Source organism: Drosophila santomea, chromosome X (genome assembly GCF_016746245.2).
Source record: "Drosophila santomea strain STO CAGO 1482 chromosome X, Prin_Dsan_1.1, whole genome shotgun sequence".
NCBI classification, from domain to species: domain Eukaryota; kingdom Metazoa; phylum Arthropoda; class Insecta; order Diptera; family Drosophilidae; genus Drosophila; species Drosophila santomea.
Genome location: NC_053021.2, coordinates 13319820 through 13341104, shown reverse-complemented (window position 1 = coordinate 13341104; position 21285 = coordinate 13319820). Strand labels below are relative to the sequence as shown.

At 40.7% G+C, this 21285-nt stretch overlaps 1 protein-coding gene across 2 annotated transcripts; it reads left to right on the top strand.

Annotated features, from left to right (window-relative positions):
- The first annotated feature begins 44 nt into the window (after positions 1-44).
- On the top strand, positions 45-20090 carry LOC120456024 (trichohyalin). 2 transcript variants are annotated; one of them, XM_039642589.2, is made up of 8 exons: positions 45-356; positions 6636-6715; positions 11344-11701; positions 11842-12239; positions 12309-16402; positions 16468-16726; positions 16791-17968; positions 18045-20090. In XM_039642589.2, the coding sequence occupies exons 3-7, from the start codon at positions 11691-11693 to the stop codon at positions 17627-17629; spliced, it is 5601 nt and encodes a 1866-aa protein (XP_039498523.1). In that variant the 5' UTR covers positions 45-356; positions 6636-6715; positions 11344-11690; the 3' UTR covers positions 17630-17968; positions 18045-20090. The 2 variants fall into 2 exon arrangements, with proteins under 2 accessions (XP_039498523.1, XP_039498524.1); XM_039642590.2 differs by lacking the exons at positions 45-356; positions 6636-6715 and adding an exon at positions 9584-9777.
- The last annotated feature ends 1195 nt before the right edge of the window (positions 20091-21285 follow it).

Genomic DNA, 21285 nt, shown 5'->3' with positions numbered 1-21285 from the left:
AAACCTTAAGAAACGTCAACAAAAAGTGTGAAAAATCAAAAAGATTCTACAATCTTGAATCTAAAACAAAAACATAAGAACCACAAAAGCAGCAGCAGCAGAAAGAGAGAGAGCAGCGAAAAGTTAACAGCGAATTCAGAGGCTGAAGCAGAGCAGCGGAGCCCAAGTGCAAGCGAGACGGCAGCAGAGCTCCGCTGCAAGGCAACGGGAAAGAAAGAGAGATAAATAGAGAGACAGTGCGGCAGCGACAAAGAGAGAGAGCAGGCGGGAGAGCGAGTAGCGGCAGCGACAGCAACACAGCCACAAAAGAGAACGAGAGAGGGAGGGAGAGCTAGACGACCTACTACACAAAAAAGGTGATATTTTTTTCATTTCATTCTTTTACCTTTTGATTTTTCTTTCTTTACCCCCCTTCGATTTTCGTTTTAGTTGTATTTTGTGGTATCTATAGTTAATACATCTTGTACACCTAGTCTAGTTTTAAGTGAAAATCGTACGAAAAAACCAAGAAATACCTAAGCAAATAATGTAACTTGCTCTCTCTCTCCCTCGCACACTTCCTCTAGCTCTCGCTCTCATTTCATAACTCGTTTTGCATAAATTTTATATTTTATTTATTCATTTGTATATTTCTTTGTTCGCCCCATTAAGAATCAAACGCCTTTCCTAATTCTCGTCCAAAAATTCCAATCAATTCAAAATCATTACGAATTTCGATTTGCAGCTTTGTAGCTCACTTTCATTGAAACCACAAAGAAAAATTGAGAGAGGGAGAGTGTGACCACTTAACAGTAACGAGGGCTGTTATTAACATTTCAGCGGTGCGTAAAAGAAACCAATAAACATTAACCAAAAAAAAAAAATGAGAGTTGCTAAAAACCAAACAAAAATGTCTGCATTTTTCAATCCTTTCGAGTGTGTTTTGTGGGCGGGCTGACGTCTGACATCACGCGGGGCTGCTTCTTTTTTCTCCTAGTTACTTTTCATGGCCTATAGCTGTGTGCAATGAGTCATAGTAAGAAATTATCGTTGGTTTACAATGGGCATGGAAATACTCTTCTATGAAAAGTGCTTCTTTTGCCCACTGTGTTTTTCTCCATTTTTCGCTGCGCCAGCGGCAAAATGTATCCTTTCGAATCAAATGCGCCCTCTAACAGTCTGCGTTAACATGCTGTTAGAAAGCGCTAACAGTAGCGGGGCGAACGGCAGGGGCAGCCAGAGAGCATGATGATAGGGGGTGGGGGGAGAGCTAGTCGGTGGATGAGTGTTCCCCAGCAAATCGTGATATACTTTTGTAACAGACCACTGCTTCGGGCCGCGCTGGCGGCAGACTGAACCGCGTTGTCACACATTCAAAATTTCAACGAACTTCGCTACGCTGCCGACGTCGACGTCCCCATGCCAAGTTAACCAAAGCGTGTGCGAGTGTTGGTCTCTTGAATTCGCCGCACGCTCACTTGTCGCTTTGTCGCCGGCCGCTCTCAGTCTCGCTCTCGTTTTTCGGGCAATAATTTCAATGATTTCTTTCCTTTGAAAAGAAGTTTCTAGCAGTTGTAGTTGTAGTCGCCCGTGGACTTAGATTGCATTTTTATGTCGCTCTTCGTTTGTAAATTTCAGTTAGTTTGTATATTTTATCATTTTACGAGGGGTTGTAAGCAGTTGTAACTCGTTATTTATGCATTTTTGCACTTGTAGTTTCCCCAAGCTATGATTTACTACAACATAGCTTAGTTTTCTCCCAATCATTTTAATTAGGTTTCGGAGCATTTTAACATTTTTTTGGTAGTATACGCTTTGCCTATAGGTTATGGTAAAAAAAATAATGGTTTCATTGTAGAAAGTACAAATGCGAGCACCATTGTATAGTGCTATCATGACAATTCTTTTAAAATTCTGTTTCTCATTTCGTACTTTTTAGACAAATTACTATACAAATTAATTAATATATATTCTTTTACAACGAACAGCTGAAATATGTAGTCTTCATTGGTGGTCATACATTTTTTTTTGTTTCCCCACTATCTTATCTCTTTTGATTGGATTTCACATGTTTGAGGGGCCAAAATGAGTGTGTTTTTCAATGCTCAGTTTGCTTCCGCTTTCAGCATGCTCACTCACGCACACACTTGTACGCTTTAAACGCGTGCGGTTGTGTGTGTGTGTATGTAAATGTCTAATACTTGTGTCAATTTTTCCAAGTGATGTAATAGATTTTTAAGGTGCGGCTTCTTTTTCCGCCTTCATTCACTCTGCCATGTTCCACATTTTCATGCTCTTTAATATTATTTTTTTTAGTTTGCCAACGAGGTCAGACTGGCACACATACACATGTACATGCACGTGCATTATGAGCGCGCACACACAGACAAACATCCCTAAATAAATCGCAGTTTGCAGTTCTCCCTCCCACCATTGCTCTTCGGTGTCTCTTTTGTCTACCTTTTATATGCCCTACCTGTCAGCGATCGCTGTTGTTGTTACTGTTAAATGCATCTGTTACACTCCTCTTCTTCTTTAAAACGTTACTTCCGGCTTGATCATCTTTTGCTCTCCATACCTCTCTCGTTCTCTCTCTCTCTTTGTTTCTGCATAAATCAGATGCCCGCATTTTGTTGTTATCGCTAAATTCTAGTGTAATGCGTATGTGTGCTGGTTGGGTGTATCTGCTTGTAGTATTACTAAGCCTTGTTTTGGTTTCACGCCCTTTTTATTTAATTATCTGTAGAATGTGCGGCGATCCAGAGATTCCGATTTCGTTATCCCCCATTAGGAAAAGTAAACCTCATCCATAATATGTAAACATTACGCATTTAATTTTACGTGTCCATCCATAACATAAAGCAAGAGATTGGCGATAGTATTACGAATTATAAGGATTAAGCTCAGCATTTCTCAAAAGTAGAGCAGAAAGCTATGGGTTTCCTCCTTTTCTTTCCCCCATTTTCCGACCGATTGAAATACGCAAATGATTGATGTAACTTTGTTAGTGCTCGCTTCCTTTGTCTTTAAATTAAGCCCATTAAAATTAATTAAGATATTGACCCAGTTCGCTGGCAGTCGACGGAAAACCGCCGGCACAGAAACAAAATTGTTTCAAGTGCCTGACATTTTTACATTAAAACGACATGACGTCATTAGATGAACTTGTTGTGTTGTGTTCACTTTGCTTTTGTTTGGTTTCTGCTGGAAAACGGGCATAAACAGTTAATAATTGGCTATTATTGCAATAAATGCAAATATTCTCTTTTAAATGGAGCATGTAAAAAGAATATAGGGGAAACCAGCAGAGATTGCAAAAAAAAACTATAAACAAAGCACGAAGTACTTTTATTTAAATGTATATGTGTGTATGTAGACATTTATTTGAATGCTTGAACTGCCAAGTTCCACTGTATTCCATTGTATTTCTATATGTGCATACATACATACATACATATGTATTTTTCATATCTTACTGGATGGCAAAAGTGGAAAAGAAAAACAAATGCCTTTAAAGTAATTGTGATAAGGCGATAAGCCACTACCAATTTTTCTGTTTGATAATTGATTTCAAATTCAAACCATTTGTTTATTTTTGGCTGGAATATTTCAATGCTGTTTTTCTCTCTGCCTCTCGCCTCCCACTCTCTTTTTTTTCTCTCTCGCATTTTTTTTCACTTCTTTCGTTACTCATCTTCATCAACCTGTTGTTATTATTGCTTCTTTTAGTGGGCAATTAAAATGAGCAGCAAAAATGTAAGATGAAAATGAGCAACGGTAAATTTAACTTGCCTGTGCAAGCGGGATGGCAAATATGTAATGTAAAAGACTTCAGTTTAAATTCTGGAACTATCAAATTTGCAAATATGTAAACACATTGGTTTTTAAGTATGTAAAAATGTAAGCAAGCCATAAAAAACAACCTTGTTTCGTTTTTTTTTGTTTGTAGCTTTTTCGTTTTGTTTTTCTCTCAATGAGTTTTTTTTTACTCATTTTGCATACATTTCAAAACAAACAATACAAATTCATTGATTTTGACTTTTACTTTCCTCCGCATAACTGTAAATTATTTCCGCCTTCGTTTTGTTCGCTTTCTTTGTGGCGTCTTCTTCGACAGCAGAACACAAACACAAAAGAGACTCGAAATCTTGGACAGAGAGAGAAATAAGTGTGTCATGCTCATGCCTTTTATTCAGTTTGACCCCTTTTTTCTCCGAAGTGTAATGCGTGAGCATTCTGACGTCAGCCAATAAAAAACTACAAACCAGCCTAAATTTATGTACCTATGTATTTATGTACATATGTACATACATTGTATTAGTATATTGCTTTAATTGATTGACACGCAAAAAGTTGTGTTTGTATTTTAAAATGAAGCGCAATGAAAACAAAATTACAAGGAGGCACTCAACGCAGTCACAGTGGCTTAAAATGTTAATTTTTCATTTCGGTGGAAGGCAATTTTGTTTTACAAATATAGCTGTTCTTGAATAAGTGTTTTATGGTGAAACTTTTGTTGCTACATATGTATGTATGTATGTCGATATGTACATACTATATTTTTTATTATTTGTTGGTCGAGCACACGCATTGTGGTTACAGCGAGTTAGCAGTTTCGGCCAAAACGCAATCAATTAGCACATGGTTTATGCCAACAGCAATGCCACTCTACGTGTTTATAAATATCTGGTCATATATCTTCATGTACCTAGCTATGTACATGCATATGTATGTAGCTACATATGTACATACATACATATACATCTCTTTTCACGAACAACGAACAGTAGCAAGGTCAGCGATAAAAGCTAATTTCCGTCTGACTTTTTATCCTGTCTGGCCAGACAGACAGACACGAAGTCAAAATCCCCCAACAAACTCCCCGAACTTTTCGCTTGAACCCTCACCTTGGGTGTATTGATTTCATTATCCTGCTTTCGGCGTTGTCTCAATAACAGGTGAAAACTCGCAAATACTCTGTAATTCTATAAAGCAATAATTCTATATAGCAATAAAATTAAAGTATATTGAAACCAGGATGGTTTTTCCAAAATTTCAGTAATTTTCAGTCTATTAATCCGTAATGGTAGGCTATGTAGCATCATCTTTATCGATGTAACATACAAATCCAAAAAAAATAGAGATTATATAAACCAGTCGTTGTACCCTTAAATGTAGGGTATTTAGCAACTACAATTCATTACCCTTGTCTGGGGGCCTTGAAGTTGCTCTCTTCTTCTCTCTCCTCAGCGATTCTACAGTTCGCTACACCCCGCTCACGCTCACGAAAATAACGGTAAATAATAACAAATCGGCAGCTGACTCCGTCTGCAATCCTATAGTTGGTCGTCTCTTTTTTTTGTGTAGGACATGACATCGACTTGGTTTTTGTTACTTGTCTGCTTCTTCGCTTTCTTCTTCTTGGCGTCTCTTCTGCTTTTGTGCAAAGGAGTGTTTAAAAGAAAAGGGGAGAAGGTTAGGCCTTTGGCAAAAAAGAATATACCAGTTCAATGACTTAAGGGCGACCAACGATTTCGCGGTTGTCTTTTATATTTACTGTTATGGCCCTTTTCCCCATGGGACATTCTTGAATATCTAATATGGAGCATGTCGCGCGTTTTCAACACTGGCACGTACTCTAGAAATTATTATATTATTCTTATTTTTTTTGTTTATCACATTGAGTCATACGCTGTCGACTGAGTGCACTGAACAAATTATATATTCATGCAGTTAAGCATATAATGGTACCATACGAGTATGTACATATGTACATATATGTGGATTTGTAATGTGTGTATGTACATGGGGTGTTTGTTTTTCTATCTTGGTAATGGGATTTTTGTAGAGCTCGTTGATTTCTCGTGCACGCAGCAGCATTTCCGCTCTCCGGCTTTTGGTTTTTGAATGTGGATGTTTCTGTTTCGCTGTCCCAGGCAATTGTCAACCCATTTTGTAGCTCCCCTCTGGTTTTCAGATACAAAGAACAGCAGCGGTCACAACTGCAGCGCAATAGACCATGGACGAAAACCGGTTTTGATGCGAATCTCTAGCCGAAAACTGATTTCCCCGTTAGCAAACTGAAAAACAGGCTACTAGATCAAAATACACAAAAATTCGAAAATCCCCATCAAGTTGCCTTTGACTTTTCTGTTCAATGACATTTCATTAGAGACCTAGCCCCGTTTGCCTAACAAAATCAGTTTTACTAAATCATTCGAGTTATACGGACCAAAAAAAAGGACAGCTAAAAAAATAGAACAAAAAAACATATAAAAAAAAACACCAATTTATTTGAAAACGAATTTTCTACCGATCGAAAACTTGTGTTACTTGTGCTAATATTGTGACCCATAAAAAAAACCTATAAAAAAAAAGAACAAAAATTTATTTGAAAACGAATTTTCTTTCGATCGAAAACTTGTGTTAGTGGTGCTAATATTGTGACCCAGAGTGCGCAGGCAAGTAGTACACACATGCAAATGTTAATTTGTATCTTCAGCACACCTGGAACAAATTTTTCATTCCTGCCTATTCTCCTATTGCTTCTTTGGCTATTTTCTGTGCCTTTGTCCACGACCAGCTGTTTTGCTCAACTTTTTTTTTCCGGTTTTCTGCCACACCCACTAAAGGCCGTTCGCCTCTTTTCGTTGCAGGCTCCCTGGTCGAGATTACAGCGTCTACAACAACCAAGGAAGCGAAAAAAAGGAAAAAGAAAACCATTCAAATAATTAAGGTGAGTAATCCAAAACGATCAATCGTTATCGATACCAATGTCAAGTGCAATGTTAATCGCAAATTTTAACTGGTTAATCGCGTCTGCTAACCACTCGACCGACGAAACACGTGCAAAAGTTTTTCTCTGAGTAATGCGAAGAATTGATGACGAAGCCCCAAAGCCGGTCGTCTCTCTAAAAGAAACAAAAAAGAAACACGGCCCCTCTCTTCTATTTCCCTAACTGGTTTTTCTTGCATGACTTATTCGGTTACCATGTGCACCCAAAGTCTGCTGTAACTGGAAAACGTGACTGCTAAATTAGCAGTGCGAAAATTGTTACAGATAATGTAACTCTCGACATCCGAAATTTTCTAAGCATACGTATGTTAAATGGACAATGGTTGTCTTAATTATTCCAGTTTTTTTTTATTTAACGAATACCAACAAAGGATTTCAAATAATCACAAGTTTGCCAACCATCTGTTTTGCCATTCTGTAGATTTGTGTACGACTTATCCTTATCGATGAGGTCACTTAAAAGACTGTGACTAACTCTTAAGCCTGCTTGCTCAACATGCAACTAAACGAAATTCAGTGAATCACTTTTTTGCGCGATTTAAGAGCTTACATTCAATTTAAGGTATGTTTTTCAAACGTACACACACATCTCCCCTTGACTGACGTCAACATTAAACAATTGCGTCCTGGTTTTATTTTTCGACATTTTGCATGTTTGCGACTGACACATGTTCTTCTGGCCCCCAGCTCTACTACTTTGTTGCGTATAGCCAAGATGTCAAAAAAACGTATCACAAAAAAATCACAAAAAAAAAGAGAAATATTGTTGCTACCATTTTTGGTTATATGTATGTACATATGTACGTTTATTGAACAGGGTTTTTTTTCGTCGATTGTCTGATACTTTTTTGGCTTGGCCATTGTAACGCAAATTTGGGTCACTGTAACAGAGTTAATCACACCTATAAAATGGAAATATTTGTAGCTGTCTCTGAAGATTAATAATATTATTAGTAATTTAAATTAATAGGCTGCTTTTCTTTTTGGTAACATAAAGGGTTCCACTGTAAACCCTAACAGCACTGTCATGCTGTAAGTGTAACTGTAAAGCTGAGCTGTCGCTTGCAGTGATGGTGAAATGCAGTTGTTACTGATTCACATACCGCTCCACTGTTAGAATTTTCTGGAGAGGGAGCGAAACAGGTGCTGGGCATGAAAACGAACGTGAGCGGTGGCACGCACAAACATGTTGCGCGGATGTGTGGCTGCACTTGTTATATCCGCCGGATGATTGTAATTACGATGTGCGGTCACATTGCATGTGCATCGTTTTTGAAAATCTAGTTTGAAATAACGATATAAAAACAATTTTTATACTCATTTTAACGAATTAATATGCCTTGTGCGGCGGTCACAATAAAATACAAAGATTAAAAATGCACTCCCCGTTTTTGTATCTTCAACTGATACACCCATTAAATGTGGAACGGAAATAAATAAATACGTACAATAAATGGGGAATTGTACAAACGTACATACACATGAGTATGAGTGCGCTCGTTTGCATATTTATTGTAGTTTATGATTCCTCTTGTCAGACACGTACATAGCTCACATTTCGAAACCCTTCCATTCTCGAATCTTGAATGAATCTTGCAGTGAAATTGGATAGCTCCGAATTTAGTGGGCGGAATATGGGGCGGCAAAGAAAAGGGCGAATATATTCGTAGAATCGTGGGAAATATGGTAAATCATTTGAGAACAGTTTCAAACTGATGTGCTAGATAGAACAAAAGTGTGGTAAACCGACTATGTATGTAGACAAACAATTGTCAATCGGTTTTTAATTCCCTGCCGAAATTTAATGTCATGTGGGCACAGTCAAGACTCGTAAAGTGTGAACTCTACCATTTATGATGGAAAACTTTTTATGAAAATAGCAAAGAGCATAGCTTATTGCTTCGGGTGCGCACTGTACTGAAAGCGAGGTTAGCCGTCATAGATTTATAAAATAATAAGGAGAGGTAATAAACAATCAAGCCAAAATGGCAGCTCGTCAATTGCGAATTGTGTATTGTCGCTTGGCCTTGAACCTGAATTTTGCGGTTCTCTTTATTTTGTTTCTGTTTGCCGTGTGCTCACTGTTTTTGTGCTTTTTGTTGGTTATTATTCTTAGTATAACGCCTTTTGTTTTATCTGGTGTTCACCCTCTCTACCCATCCCCCCCCCCCCATTCCGCTACTACTCCTCTTCCTTCCCTTCATACATTGCAGTCTGTTGTTCTCGTTTTCATTTTCGTTTTGGGTTAATGAACTGAAATTTTACCGTTTTTGTTTTTGTTATTTGCTTGTATCTAGGGGCACTTTTTGCGTAAATTTAAATTTTTCATTTCTCTCGGTGCTCGCTTGTCGTATGTTTGTGTGTGTGTTAGACGGTGTTTAAATTTGATTTCGATCAAATATTTTTGCACATTTTTCGCTTTTTCTTTAGCTTGGGCTGCCCTGATGCTTTTCTTCGTTCTTTATTGAAATTCAAGCAATGAGCGGCATTTGCATTTATTGTGCATTTGATTTCGCTTTTATTGCTTCCTATTTTTGACCCTCTTTGTAGTTGTTGCGCCTCTGTTGCCGAGCTGTTAAAAATAGGTGCTTCACAGGGCAAGAGAGAAGAGAGAGAGTAGTAATTGACAGATAGAAAGAGAGCGGAGAGAGCGAAGAGCGCAAGAAATGTCAAATAAAGCAAAACAAACTGTCAAATGTCGACGTCATGTGAGTGCGCACACACACGCACGCACGCGCGCACGCAGCAATTGTGTTGGTGCAAGTGACGTTTCCCATTTCTTTTTGTTTAGCTTCGTTTGGTTTGCTGATTACTATTTACAGAAAATAACGGCGAGTGGCTACGCGAATTAACTGTGATCCTTTGCTAAAAGATGTAGATTCTTTGCAAATTCGTGAATGAAAAGCAAACAATCCAATTTAAAAATTCATCCGCACAAGTTGCCAGTAAATAACGGTGATCCTTCTCGAATGCAACAAGAACTGCTTGTAACTGTTAAACAGGTACGCGAAATAAATGAACGCTTTATAAACGCATACAGACAAAATATAAATAGTGCTCCTTATAAATATAAGTTACTGTGAAACTAAATAAGTAAGGATTTAATTATCTTCTCAAACTAACTGCCCAGTTAAAATTTAATGTACAATTAATAGTAATTGTTTTTAGAGCAAACATATTATCCAGGAAAAAGTGTGGGCCTTTTAAATAGCATCAATTCGCTTTTTGTGGGTCATCCAAGAAGAAACCAAAACACCCACACACCCACACATTTTGCTCTTTCCGTTTTGTTTTATTTAAATTCGTTGGAATGCAAGTCCAAGTGAATCTGTTGTTTTCTACAAATGTACATATGTACTTATGATTCAGAAAAATATATATTTGTATGTATGTACATATGTGGAGAAGGGGTGGTTTGGGGCTAAATCTACATCCGGCAACCGGCATTTATCAAAACGGCAATGTCGGTGGAATCTTGAACTGGATACAACTAGGCACAGTCGTGCCTCTATAATAAACAAAGTTTTCATAAACCTTTTTGATATTAAATGAGAGAAGCTCCTAAATGTACATTTGAAATATATTCCTTAAGGAATATCTACTGTAGATATGCATGTAGGCTCATACATACATACATAAATATGCATGTGTTTCCGTTCTCATAAGTGTTCTCTATTGTAATTTATGGCAATTTGCGTAAATACAATAACAATTTTCATTTGCACTTTGCTCCGAAAATAAGCGCAGTGTTGCATTTGCCAGCCAGCGGGTGCGAGCGAGATAGAAACCATCGATGTTGGCGCATAACTGTTGTTGTTGTCATTGCTGTTGCTTGATTTTCATGTTGCTTCTATTATTTTCGTCACTGTTGCTGGTGTTGTTGCACCGACGTCGCGCTCAATTGACAGATTGCTCCACTTTTGCGAGCGCGTCCTTGACCCAGAAGTACTGCACACACAGCCAAACACTCATATACACCCCCTTCTTCTCTTCCTCTTTTGGTGTCGCCTTTTCGTTCTCCGCTGCCCCTTCCTCGGCCGTCCTCCTCCCAGCAGGCATGCGAAAATCTATGTTAAGGTCAGCGCACTTAGGCGATCCTAATAAAAAGGACTGTTAACTTACTGTTGGTGCTCTCTGTTATCCGCAGCTCGCGTTAACAGTGCCATTCGAGTTAAGTGGAGTCCTCTGTAAAGATGGAATATTGCTTTAATCATATTAGGTTTGCGTCATTCCGAAAAAAGGGAATTGGGTAAAACTTTCTTGTATAAAGAGTTATGCATTTAGGGAACCCCCCTTTTTTTGTGAGTCGGGTGGTTCTATAAGGGCCGGTTCCGAGTTCCATCCCTATTGAACTACTAATATCCGATAAAAACCCACGAAGGGTGTCGGTGTGCGGGTTGATATGAAGATTTGATTAAATAGTGGCAGTGTTTATTAATTGCGATACCAAAGCAATTATTCAATGCATTTGTTTTAATCAAGGCAATTTGCAGCCGGACACGTTCAATTTATTTATGTTTTCCCACTTTTCGATTACTAAATTTTTACATATTCTCTTCTGCTTGCAGACTGCTACACGGAACAACTAAAAACTACAAGCTAATTTAACAAGGAGAAAGAAAAGAAGACTAGACATAATCATAAACAGAGTAGATAGTATTAGAGAACCCGCAAACCCAACAACTAGAACACTAAAAAAACATTAATTATAATACACACACACACACACACACACACACACACACACACACATCCATATACACAAACGAAACAAAGGAAAGAATTTGTAATACAACACCAAGGAAGAATCACCTTTAGCCTTATATACAATTAAATACAATTAAGACGCTAGAAAGACAAGGCAGTGCATGAATCCTATCAAGAAAACCGAAAGATAACAAGAAATATTTTTTTAATGGGCAGTGTGTAAGTAGGCTTGCTGAGAATAAAATACTAAACAATATACCGTAGATATAAAAAGCCACCCACACACATCGCCACACAGACAGTCAGCAAAAATCGCCAATGAACTATAATTTAACATCGTCTCCCTAAAACAACTGTAGAAATAAAAACGACGATCAGGGGAATATACCCCCGAATCGAGAATTTGAAGAATCCCCACCAGCTACGGACCCGGGAATCGAGGATTCACATCCGCAAGCTCCCGTAGAAACTGACGAGGGAAATAAAGATATTCCAGTTTCTGGGGAGGCAGACTCTCAGGAGTTGAACGGAGATTCGGAGAAAGAGAATAATACGCCGAATCAAGAATCGTCGATTCTGCAGTCGCCGATCAAATCCCCCAATTCAAAAGTAATCGAAAATTGTGAGCAAGAACCTGGCGCTGGGAACAATTCTCCAGATCCTGTTGAAGCTGCCCAGTTTTCTGACGAAGAGGTAGAAAAGAACGATGCCAAAAGCAGCGGTAACGAGTCGGACTGGAATACTCGCAGTAATCAAGGTAAAAGAAACTAAAATTGTAAATGTTATAATTTTTTTAATCCCATGTTTTCATTTCCATCATACGCAGATCGTTTAAGTTCTTCTGATAGCGAGGACGAGCAGCGGCTGCTAGATAATTTAACTAAATCAAGGCGTGTTCGTCGTCGTACGCGGCATCCAGATTCCGATTATTCCGTAGAGGTCAAACGTTATTCCCGACGTAAGAGTTATTACAGAGGATATCACAGTGACTCAGAAGGAAGGGTTTTGCAGTGGTTTGTCGCTCCCGGTAGCGAGGAAGGCGATTCACCTAGATTACCTAGATCGGAACGCGAGCATTACAGAGGATATCACAGTGACTCAGAAGGAAGGGGTTTGCAGTGGCTTGTCGCTCCCGGTACCGAGGAAGGCGATTCACCTAGATTACCTAGATCGGAACGCGAGCATTACAGAGGATATCACAGTGACTCAGAAGGAAGGGGTTTGCAGTGGCTTGTCGCTCCCGGTAGCGAGGAAGGCGATTCACCTAGATTACCTAGATCGGAACGCGACCATTACAGAGGATATCGCAGTGACTCAGAAGGAAGGGGTTTGCAGTGGCTTGTCGCTCCCGGTAGCGAGGAAGGCGATTCACCTAGATTACCTAGATCGGAACGCGAGCATTACACAGGATATAACAGTGACTCAGAAGGAAGGGGTTTGCAGTGGCTTGTCGCTCCCGGCAGCGAGGAAGGCGATTCACCTGGATTACCTAGATCGGAACGCGAGCATTACAGAGGATATCACAGTGACTCAGAAGGAAGGGGTTTGCAGTGGCTTGTCGCTCCCGGCAGCGAGGAAGGCGATTCACCTGGATTACCTAGATCGGAACGCGAGCATTACAGAGGATATCACAGTGACTCAGAAGGAAGGGGTTTGCAGTGGCTTGTCGCTCCCGGCAGCGAGGAAGGCGATTCACCTGGATTACCTAGATCGGAACGCGAGCATTACAGAGGATATCACAGTGACTCAGAAGGAAGGGGTTTGCAGTGGCTTGTCGCTCCCGGCAGCGAGGAAGGCGATTCACCTGGATTACCTAGATCGGAACGCGAGCATTACAGAGGATATCACAGTGACTCAGAAGGAAGGGTTTTGCAGTGGCTTGTCGCTCCCGGTACCGAGGAAGGCGATTCACCTAGATTACCTAGATCGGAACGCGAGCATTACAGAGGATATCACAGTGACTCAGAAGGAAGGGGTTTGCAGTGGCTTGTCGCTCCCGGTAGCGAGGAAGGCGATTCACCTAGATTACCTAGATCGGAACGCGAGCATTACAGAGGATATCACAGTGACTCAGAAGGAAGGGTTTTGCAGTGGCTTGTCGCTCCCGGTAGCGAGGAAGGCGATTCACCTAGATTACCTAGATCGGAACGCGAGCAGGAGGCAGAAGCTCAACGTGGCGAATTTGAGAACTTAAATCACGAGTACCAGTATTCAGAATCTGATGACGACGAGGTCGCTAGAAATAGGAACGTATTTTACCGTGGACAAAATTACGCTCATCAGGCAAATCAAGTTCGCCTACCAGAATCGGAATCTGATAGCTACGATCGTGAACAAGGCTACGGTCATCAGCTAAATCGAGAATCGACATCCGATATCGACGATCGTTACGGAATACCTGGTGCATCTTCACGAGCTCGTCTAACAGAATCGGAATCTGATAGCTACGATCGTCAACAAGGCTACGGTCATCAGCCAAATCGAGAATCGGAATCCGATAGCGACGATCTTTTCGGAGCATCTTCATCTTCACAATCGTCTTCATCGGAAAGACAAAGCTCTGACGAGAAGTCGGTTCGAGCTTCAGACTCGACTTCTGATGATTCAGAATACAGAGTCGATCCGACTACTGGGTGGCATTCGCGCCGTCGAGAAAGTACTTTCGAAGATAGTGAAGACCAGCAACCGGAGACGCTAGAGGATAGCGAAGACGAACAGGAAGACAGCGAGGACAAGCAGTTGGAGCCGGTGGACAATAGCGAGCACGAACAGCAGCCAACTTCTTCTAATAAACGCGACAATTCGCAAAACCAGCAGCCGAAAAAGCGCAAATCGTCAGCCCGCAGGGATTCAAATAATTCGAAAAAACAATTATTGGACGGAGAAACACGTTCATCACCATCTTCGTCTCGTGGAAGTCGCACACCAGTTCCACACGATACATCAGAATCTGAGGACTATGAAGCTAATAAGGATAATTTCCCTTTAAAGCGAAAATTGTCTCATGATAGCCTGGAATCTAAGAAATTGAAAAAACCATCATTGCCAAGTGAGGAAGAGCAATCGGAGGAGGAACGTGAAGACACCGAAAGCGAAGATTCTGAGGAAGACCAAGAATCAGATAGTTCAAAGAAGGATAAAGACACCGATTCAGATTCCGAATCAGAAGGAGGAGGCCCCGCTGCTTCAAATTCCGAGGAACCTGCACAGGATCAATATACTGAACGCGGCGGAGCTGATCAAAATCCCGCTCCTGAAGGCGGAGCTGATCAAAATCCTGCTCCTGAAGGCGGAGCTGATCAAAATCCTGCTCCTGAAGGCGGAGCCAATCAAGATCCAGCTCCTGAAAGCTACGATCAAGATCCAGCTCCTGAAAACTACGATCAAGATCTAGCTCCTGAAAACTACGATCAAGATCTAGCTCCTGAAAACTACGATCAAGATCCAGCTCCTGAAAACTACGATCAAGATCCAGCTCCTGAAAACTACGATCAAGATCCAGCTCCTGAAAACTACGATCAAGATCCAGCTCCTGAAAACTACGATCAAATCTGTGCATCTGAATCTGAGGACGAGGGAGACGATCTACTCTTCTTCTCAGGGAAAGGGAAGCTGCTAAAATCTGTACCAAATCCTTTGGGGGATGATCTAAATGATTTTGACGTATCAATACTGCTCTATATGACCTTTTCAGCCTACAAACTGGATAAGAAACAATTGCAGAAACGCTTGCAACCAGAACAGCAGCAACGCCAAAAACAGTTGCAAGAACAGCGACAGCTGAATAACTTCCTGTTTGAGCAACAGAAACTGTTTGTTCAAGAAAAAGTGCGCCAACAGCAGGAGCAACACCGTTGGCAGCAGGATCAGGTACAGCGCGAACGTAAATTTCGCCAGCAAGAGGAGCAAAAGCGTCTGGAATACGAACGCAACTTGGAGAAACAGAAGGAGGACCATAATCGTCAGTTGCGTCTGCAGCGCGAGCAATATCTGATTAACTTTAAGCAGCTGGAGAGGCTCAGGCAGGGCCCGCAGCAGGAGAATCGGCCCAACAATACACAGCCACAGCGCAAGCGCGAGCTGATGCAAAACGATATGGTCAGCATACCGGTGGCCAACTTGAACGGCGGCCTTAAGGCGGCCAGCAGCGGATCCGGAGTGGCTGTAGTCGCCGCCGGCGGCGTTGTATCCTCGGCGGTGCTGGCCAATGCTCCCCGTGTTTACCTAACGCCCTCCTCCACATTCATGGCCAATCGCCAAATGGCTGGAGTGGCAACCACCGGGAAGATCAGCGGACCCGTTGTCGGCGGTTCATCCGGCACAACCTCAGCCGCCGGTACCGTTCGCTATTTTTCGCAATTCAGCAAAGTGCAAACGGCTGGCGGACCCGGTCTGCAGAGGAAACTGACCAACGGGGATACCATTGTGCTGGCGAACGGCAACAAGAGTATGTTTCTTACCAGCAGCAATGATAACAAGGGTGTGATGCCGACCGTCGCCACCAATGGCAATGGTTTGCTCACAGCTAAAACGGAACTATTGGAGGAGGAGGGCATGCAGCCGGTAACTGTGATTGATGACGACGAGGACGAGGATGAGGACGATGGTGAGAGTAGCAACAATGCCAAATCCATTGGCGATCAGCAGCCGGAGAATCAGCCATTGGCACTGGCTAACGCGGCCAATGATGGCAATGCCTCTGATGATGAGCCCGAGCTGGACATTGTGATCAACAATGTGGTCTGCTCGTTTAGCGTTGGCTGCCACCTGAAGCTGCGCGATATTGCGCTACAGGGATCGAATGTGGAGTACCGTCGCGAGAACGGAATGGTGACAATGAAGCTTCGCCATCCCTATACCACGGCCTCGATTTGGTCGTCGGGGAGGATTACCTGTACTGGTGCCACTTCCGAGGCAATGGTATGCTTAAGCACTAAAACCGTCATCTTTGTAAGCTCATTAGTTAATGTTCTCATGTATTTTAGGCCAAGGTTGCTGCACGCCGCTATGCCAGATGCCTTGGCAAGTTGGGATTTCCCACGCGTTTCCTAAATTTTCGCATTGTCAACGTGCTGGGCACCTGCAGCATGCCGTGGGCTATAAAGATCGTTAACTTCTCGGAGCGTCATCGGGAGAACGCCAGCTATGAGCCTGAGTTGCACCCTGGTGTGACTTACAAGATGCGCGACCCCGACCCAAAGGCCACCCTGAAGATCTTCTCCACCGGCAGCGTAACAGTTACTGGTTAGTAGTGTTGTTAGCCTTGAAATGGCGAATGTGTTACTAATTGTAATGTTTGTCTCGTTAGCGGCTAGCGTAAACCATGTTGAGTCGGCTATCCAGCACATTTACCCACGGGTCTTCGATTTCCGCAAGCAGCGTTCGGCGGAGGAGCTGCAGCATCTGCGTCAAAAGCAGCGTCTGCAAGGCGGCGTTGACCCCAACGAAATGGAGAAGCATGTCTTGGCAGATAACAAGACGGCTTCCCAGGATAACATCTTTGTTAATACAACAGCGGCGCACTCTAAATCTTCGTCGAATGACCAAACATCAGCATCCGCGGGCATCTTGTCCAGCACAGTTGATAGTATGCCTCGTCTGAAACAGATGGTGAACTATCACCAGATAATGAAGCACACCCAGGATGAGCGCCGCCACATACCGTTACATGGGGAGAAGGTCAATTCGGCCTCCACCTCGTCGGCGGCAGCAGCTCCCTCCACCTCCTCCTCTTCCTCATCCGGGGATAATATCTGTGCCAATGCCCGTCGCCGGGCAACCGAATGCTGGGCCACCAAGCTGCAGAACAAGCGTCCACGTTACAATGATCCCGGCACCACGGGCACCGTTAACGCCTCGTCATCCTCAGCAACCTCAGCATCAGCCGCCACATCTTCGTTCGCCTCCCAGGCGACACACCTGCGTAATCCTCTCAAGACGGCCGCATTGGCCAATGCTCGTATGCGTGGCGCCAAGGTGCCAACACGCATTGCCTCCAACAGTCTAATCCTGCACCAGCAGCAACTGGTCCACATGCAGCAGCAGCAGCAGCAGAAGCTGCGCCAGACCAGCTTCTCGCCCAGCGAGTTCAATGTCGATGACTTGATTGAGGAGGAGGAGAGCAACGAATTGGACATGCACTTTTAAGCTAGCGCTGCCAGTGCCAAAACATTTTAACTAAAATGATAATTCGATGAAAACGCAAACAACAAACACGCCACACTCACAAAACCCCACGAGCTTTTCCCCGAATATGTTGGTTATTTGTTTAAGTCATTTTTCATCACATTTATTTTTGTGTGTTTGCCGCATTTAAACCAAACTCGAGGAAACCCGGACACCGAAGCGAAAACAAAAAAAAAGTATGGAAACAAGAACAACACTACAAGCACTTGAATCCAAAGCGAATTATAAGTTCGCAGCAAGCAACACCAACAAAACACCGCAGCAACAACAAAATCAAGAGCCAAATATTTAACATATAAGGTGAGTTGTCATTGTTTTTTTTTTTTGGCAATCAGATTTCGGTATAGTATTCTAAAATGCGTACATTTTCTTGCAGATTTACGTTTAAACTACTTTGTAAGTTAAGCAAGCACACCAGAAACAAACTAGCAGAGATAGCAAATAGATGATTTCGACCCCGAAGTATCCCAGAAACCTCAAGAACATCTGGATGGTAAACCGAGGAAGAAAGAGAGAGCTTACCACAACGTAAACTTAAGTTTAGACTTAAAACCGACAGCGAAGTACGAGTTATGAATACGTATGCCAGCGTTTTACGTATTCAACCGAAATCTGTGGATTGCTTGGAGTCACCATTATCATCTATGGAAGCAAGAACACCGCCAAAACATATACTGTAAATCACACATAGAAGTAATCACGAAGACAGGAAGATGACGATACGAGCAAGTTGTCCGGGCGGATCGCATGCTTCCTTGTGGATATTTCTAATTTTTTTTTTTTTGCTGAACACAAATTCATTTCTGCCCAAGCAAACCAAAATTCTCAAGTAAAAACACGAGAAGAGGAGGAGACCAGAGAAACACACTAGGATAGTTACCAATTATCTGAAAAACAACTGATTAATTTCTTGTATTTTCATATCAATTTTTTTTTTGTTTTCGCTCTAAGTTCTACATACTAAATTACATATACATAAATACATACATAAGCGCTTTGTGTGGAGCATAACAAACAAAACAAAACGAGAAACGTTTGAATACGATTATAATAATATTATAATACACAAACAAACACACATACACACACAAATACCTATATCTGGTCACTTCTAACCAATTATAACAAAACTGAAAAAACAGCAAGTAATTATGTTTTAATTTGTGCTGGCAGTTTTTGGGTTGCGCAGAAAATCGATTCGAATTACGAATGAACTCTTGTATGATGATGACAAAAAAATATTGAAGTAGGTTATAGGCAAGAAGAGGGTTTTTTCAATGCAGTCGGTTTATGCGCGACTTATTAAACTATTACCAGACGTATACCTAATACATATACATATATATTCGTATATAGTAATGTTTCATTTTGTATTTCGGTTTAGTTTAATGAATTAGTAGAGGATGCAACTTAAGCGTAGATTTACAAACTTGTTCCTGTGTTGTTAAAATCAGAGAGTAAATATTTTAGTTAACTTAACGAAGCATACGCATACACAAACACACTCACACACACATTGAACACAAGCATACGTATACATATACATAATATTAAGGCATCCAAACAAAGCAACAAACAACAAACAAACAAACAAACACAAAACAAAACAAAACAAAACAAACAAACGAACGAACGAATCATAAGCAATAATAAAATGTTTTCGTTGTAAAAGAGGTAAAAACTAAAGAAAGAAATACTCACGTTAAACATAAAATAACAAGCTCTAGATGTTTTGGCGTGCCTTTACCCATGAATAGGAAAACAGAATGAGATACGATAGCCAATTGTACAATCATTGAAATAGTACTTCCAGACCAGAGCAGAACCCAAAATCATTGTACATACGCCCAAAATTGATGTTTTCCAATTAAACGTGAATTGCCTCATTCGTACATCAAGTTCAATTTTCATTTGTGCTTAACATGAAACCAACTTTCATATCGTTCAACTTATGCATAATCAAAATAGGTAAAACGAAAGTGAACGGAGAACTACATATTAGTGAGAAATATCAACATTTCCTTTCCCACGATAATTTATACACATACTTGGTTCCATTTTTTTATTTCTAATTTTTTATTTTGTACTTTTTTTTTTTTGGTTTGATTTGCATAAACAAAATCGAGAAATGAAAATGCCTTTAGGGAACAAAGAACTAGCGCGGAAAGGAAAGAGATAGGTTTAGGTATAGAGAAAGCGAAGGATATTGAACAGATCGGAGCCGAAATGTATTTTTTGTGTATGCGAATATGTGAATAGGTCGATGAAGACCCGAACGTGTTACAATTGCAAAATGAACTAGCCACTAAGCTTTAGCCCTAAGTTAGCTGACACACTGAATACTAAATTGTAAGCCAAAATGCATATAGCAATCTAAAAAAAGAAAACGAAACAAAAACAAAAACAACAAAAAAAAAAAACATCAAATCAAATCAAATCTAAAGAAACCTAACGAGAACATAATTGTAATCTAATTGTACATAAAATAGTTGTTAACAAATCACAAAACAAACGAAAGCAAGAAACCAACCAGCAAATAGTGTAATGTCTTCACGTCTAACTGCCTTCAAAAGATTCAAGAATTATTGAAATTTAAGCGAACCCATTTGAATGCGAAGTAGTATTCTCTTAAAACACGACTGCAAATTGCTTCACTTCAACCTTTAACCTTGTGCGTTCAACACATTTTATGTTCGAGCAACAACAGCAACCAACAATTAACAACAGACGAACGGACAAACGACAAACAAACAAACAAAGGGACAGACGGACAAATAGATCGAAAAGCCTAAATAAGTGTATTTGGTTTCAAGAACTTTGAAAGAGCAAAACTTAATATTAATATAGTATACAGATATATTTTTGATTATTATGTATTTAATGAGAACAATGAAACGATAATGATAATGATTATGATAAAGATAATGATGCATGTATCGATGATAACTAAGTGAAAACAAATTGAGAAATCAAATAGCATAATTCTGTTTTTGTTTTGCCGTAAAGACTGCATTATACCAACAATTAATTATATACAAAACATAATAAATAAATAACTGATAAATGGCGAGTAAGCTTTGCATTAAGCTGAGAACAAAACGGATGAATGTGAACGGATTGAAAGCAAGCAGAAAAATTCTAAACACAAACACACAACAAAAAAACAAGAAAACAAGAAAATGAGAAGAACAACAAAAACAATGAAAACAAAACCAAGAAACATTTATTTATTAGATCCTAAGTGAAGACTTAAGTGAAGATTTGCTAGCGGAGATGAAAATGGAGATGGAGAAGTCAAGTCAGGCCAGAGCGGACCTTAAAGGTACCGCATCCAATACGAAAAGCAAGATGAAATTACCTTACCAAAATGTGCTAGCCCTCGAAAATCCACCATTATCTGCAATGGTGACCGATTCCGGAGGGGGTGAGTCTACAAAAAAAGTCTATAATAGGGCGAGAATCGGAATAATTAGTACTATCGTATGATAAATCAATTACCAACTAACTCTGGCTAACACGTATATCCACTAAGATTTATAGTTTTCCCTCCCCCCCTAATCCCTGAAACTAATTCTAAGTACATAAGTTGCAAGCAAAACGCAAACAAAAAAACCTAA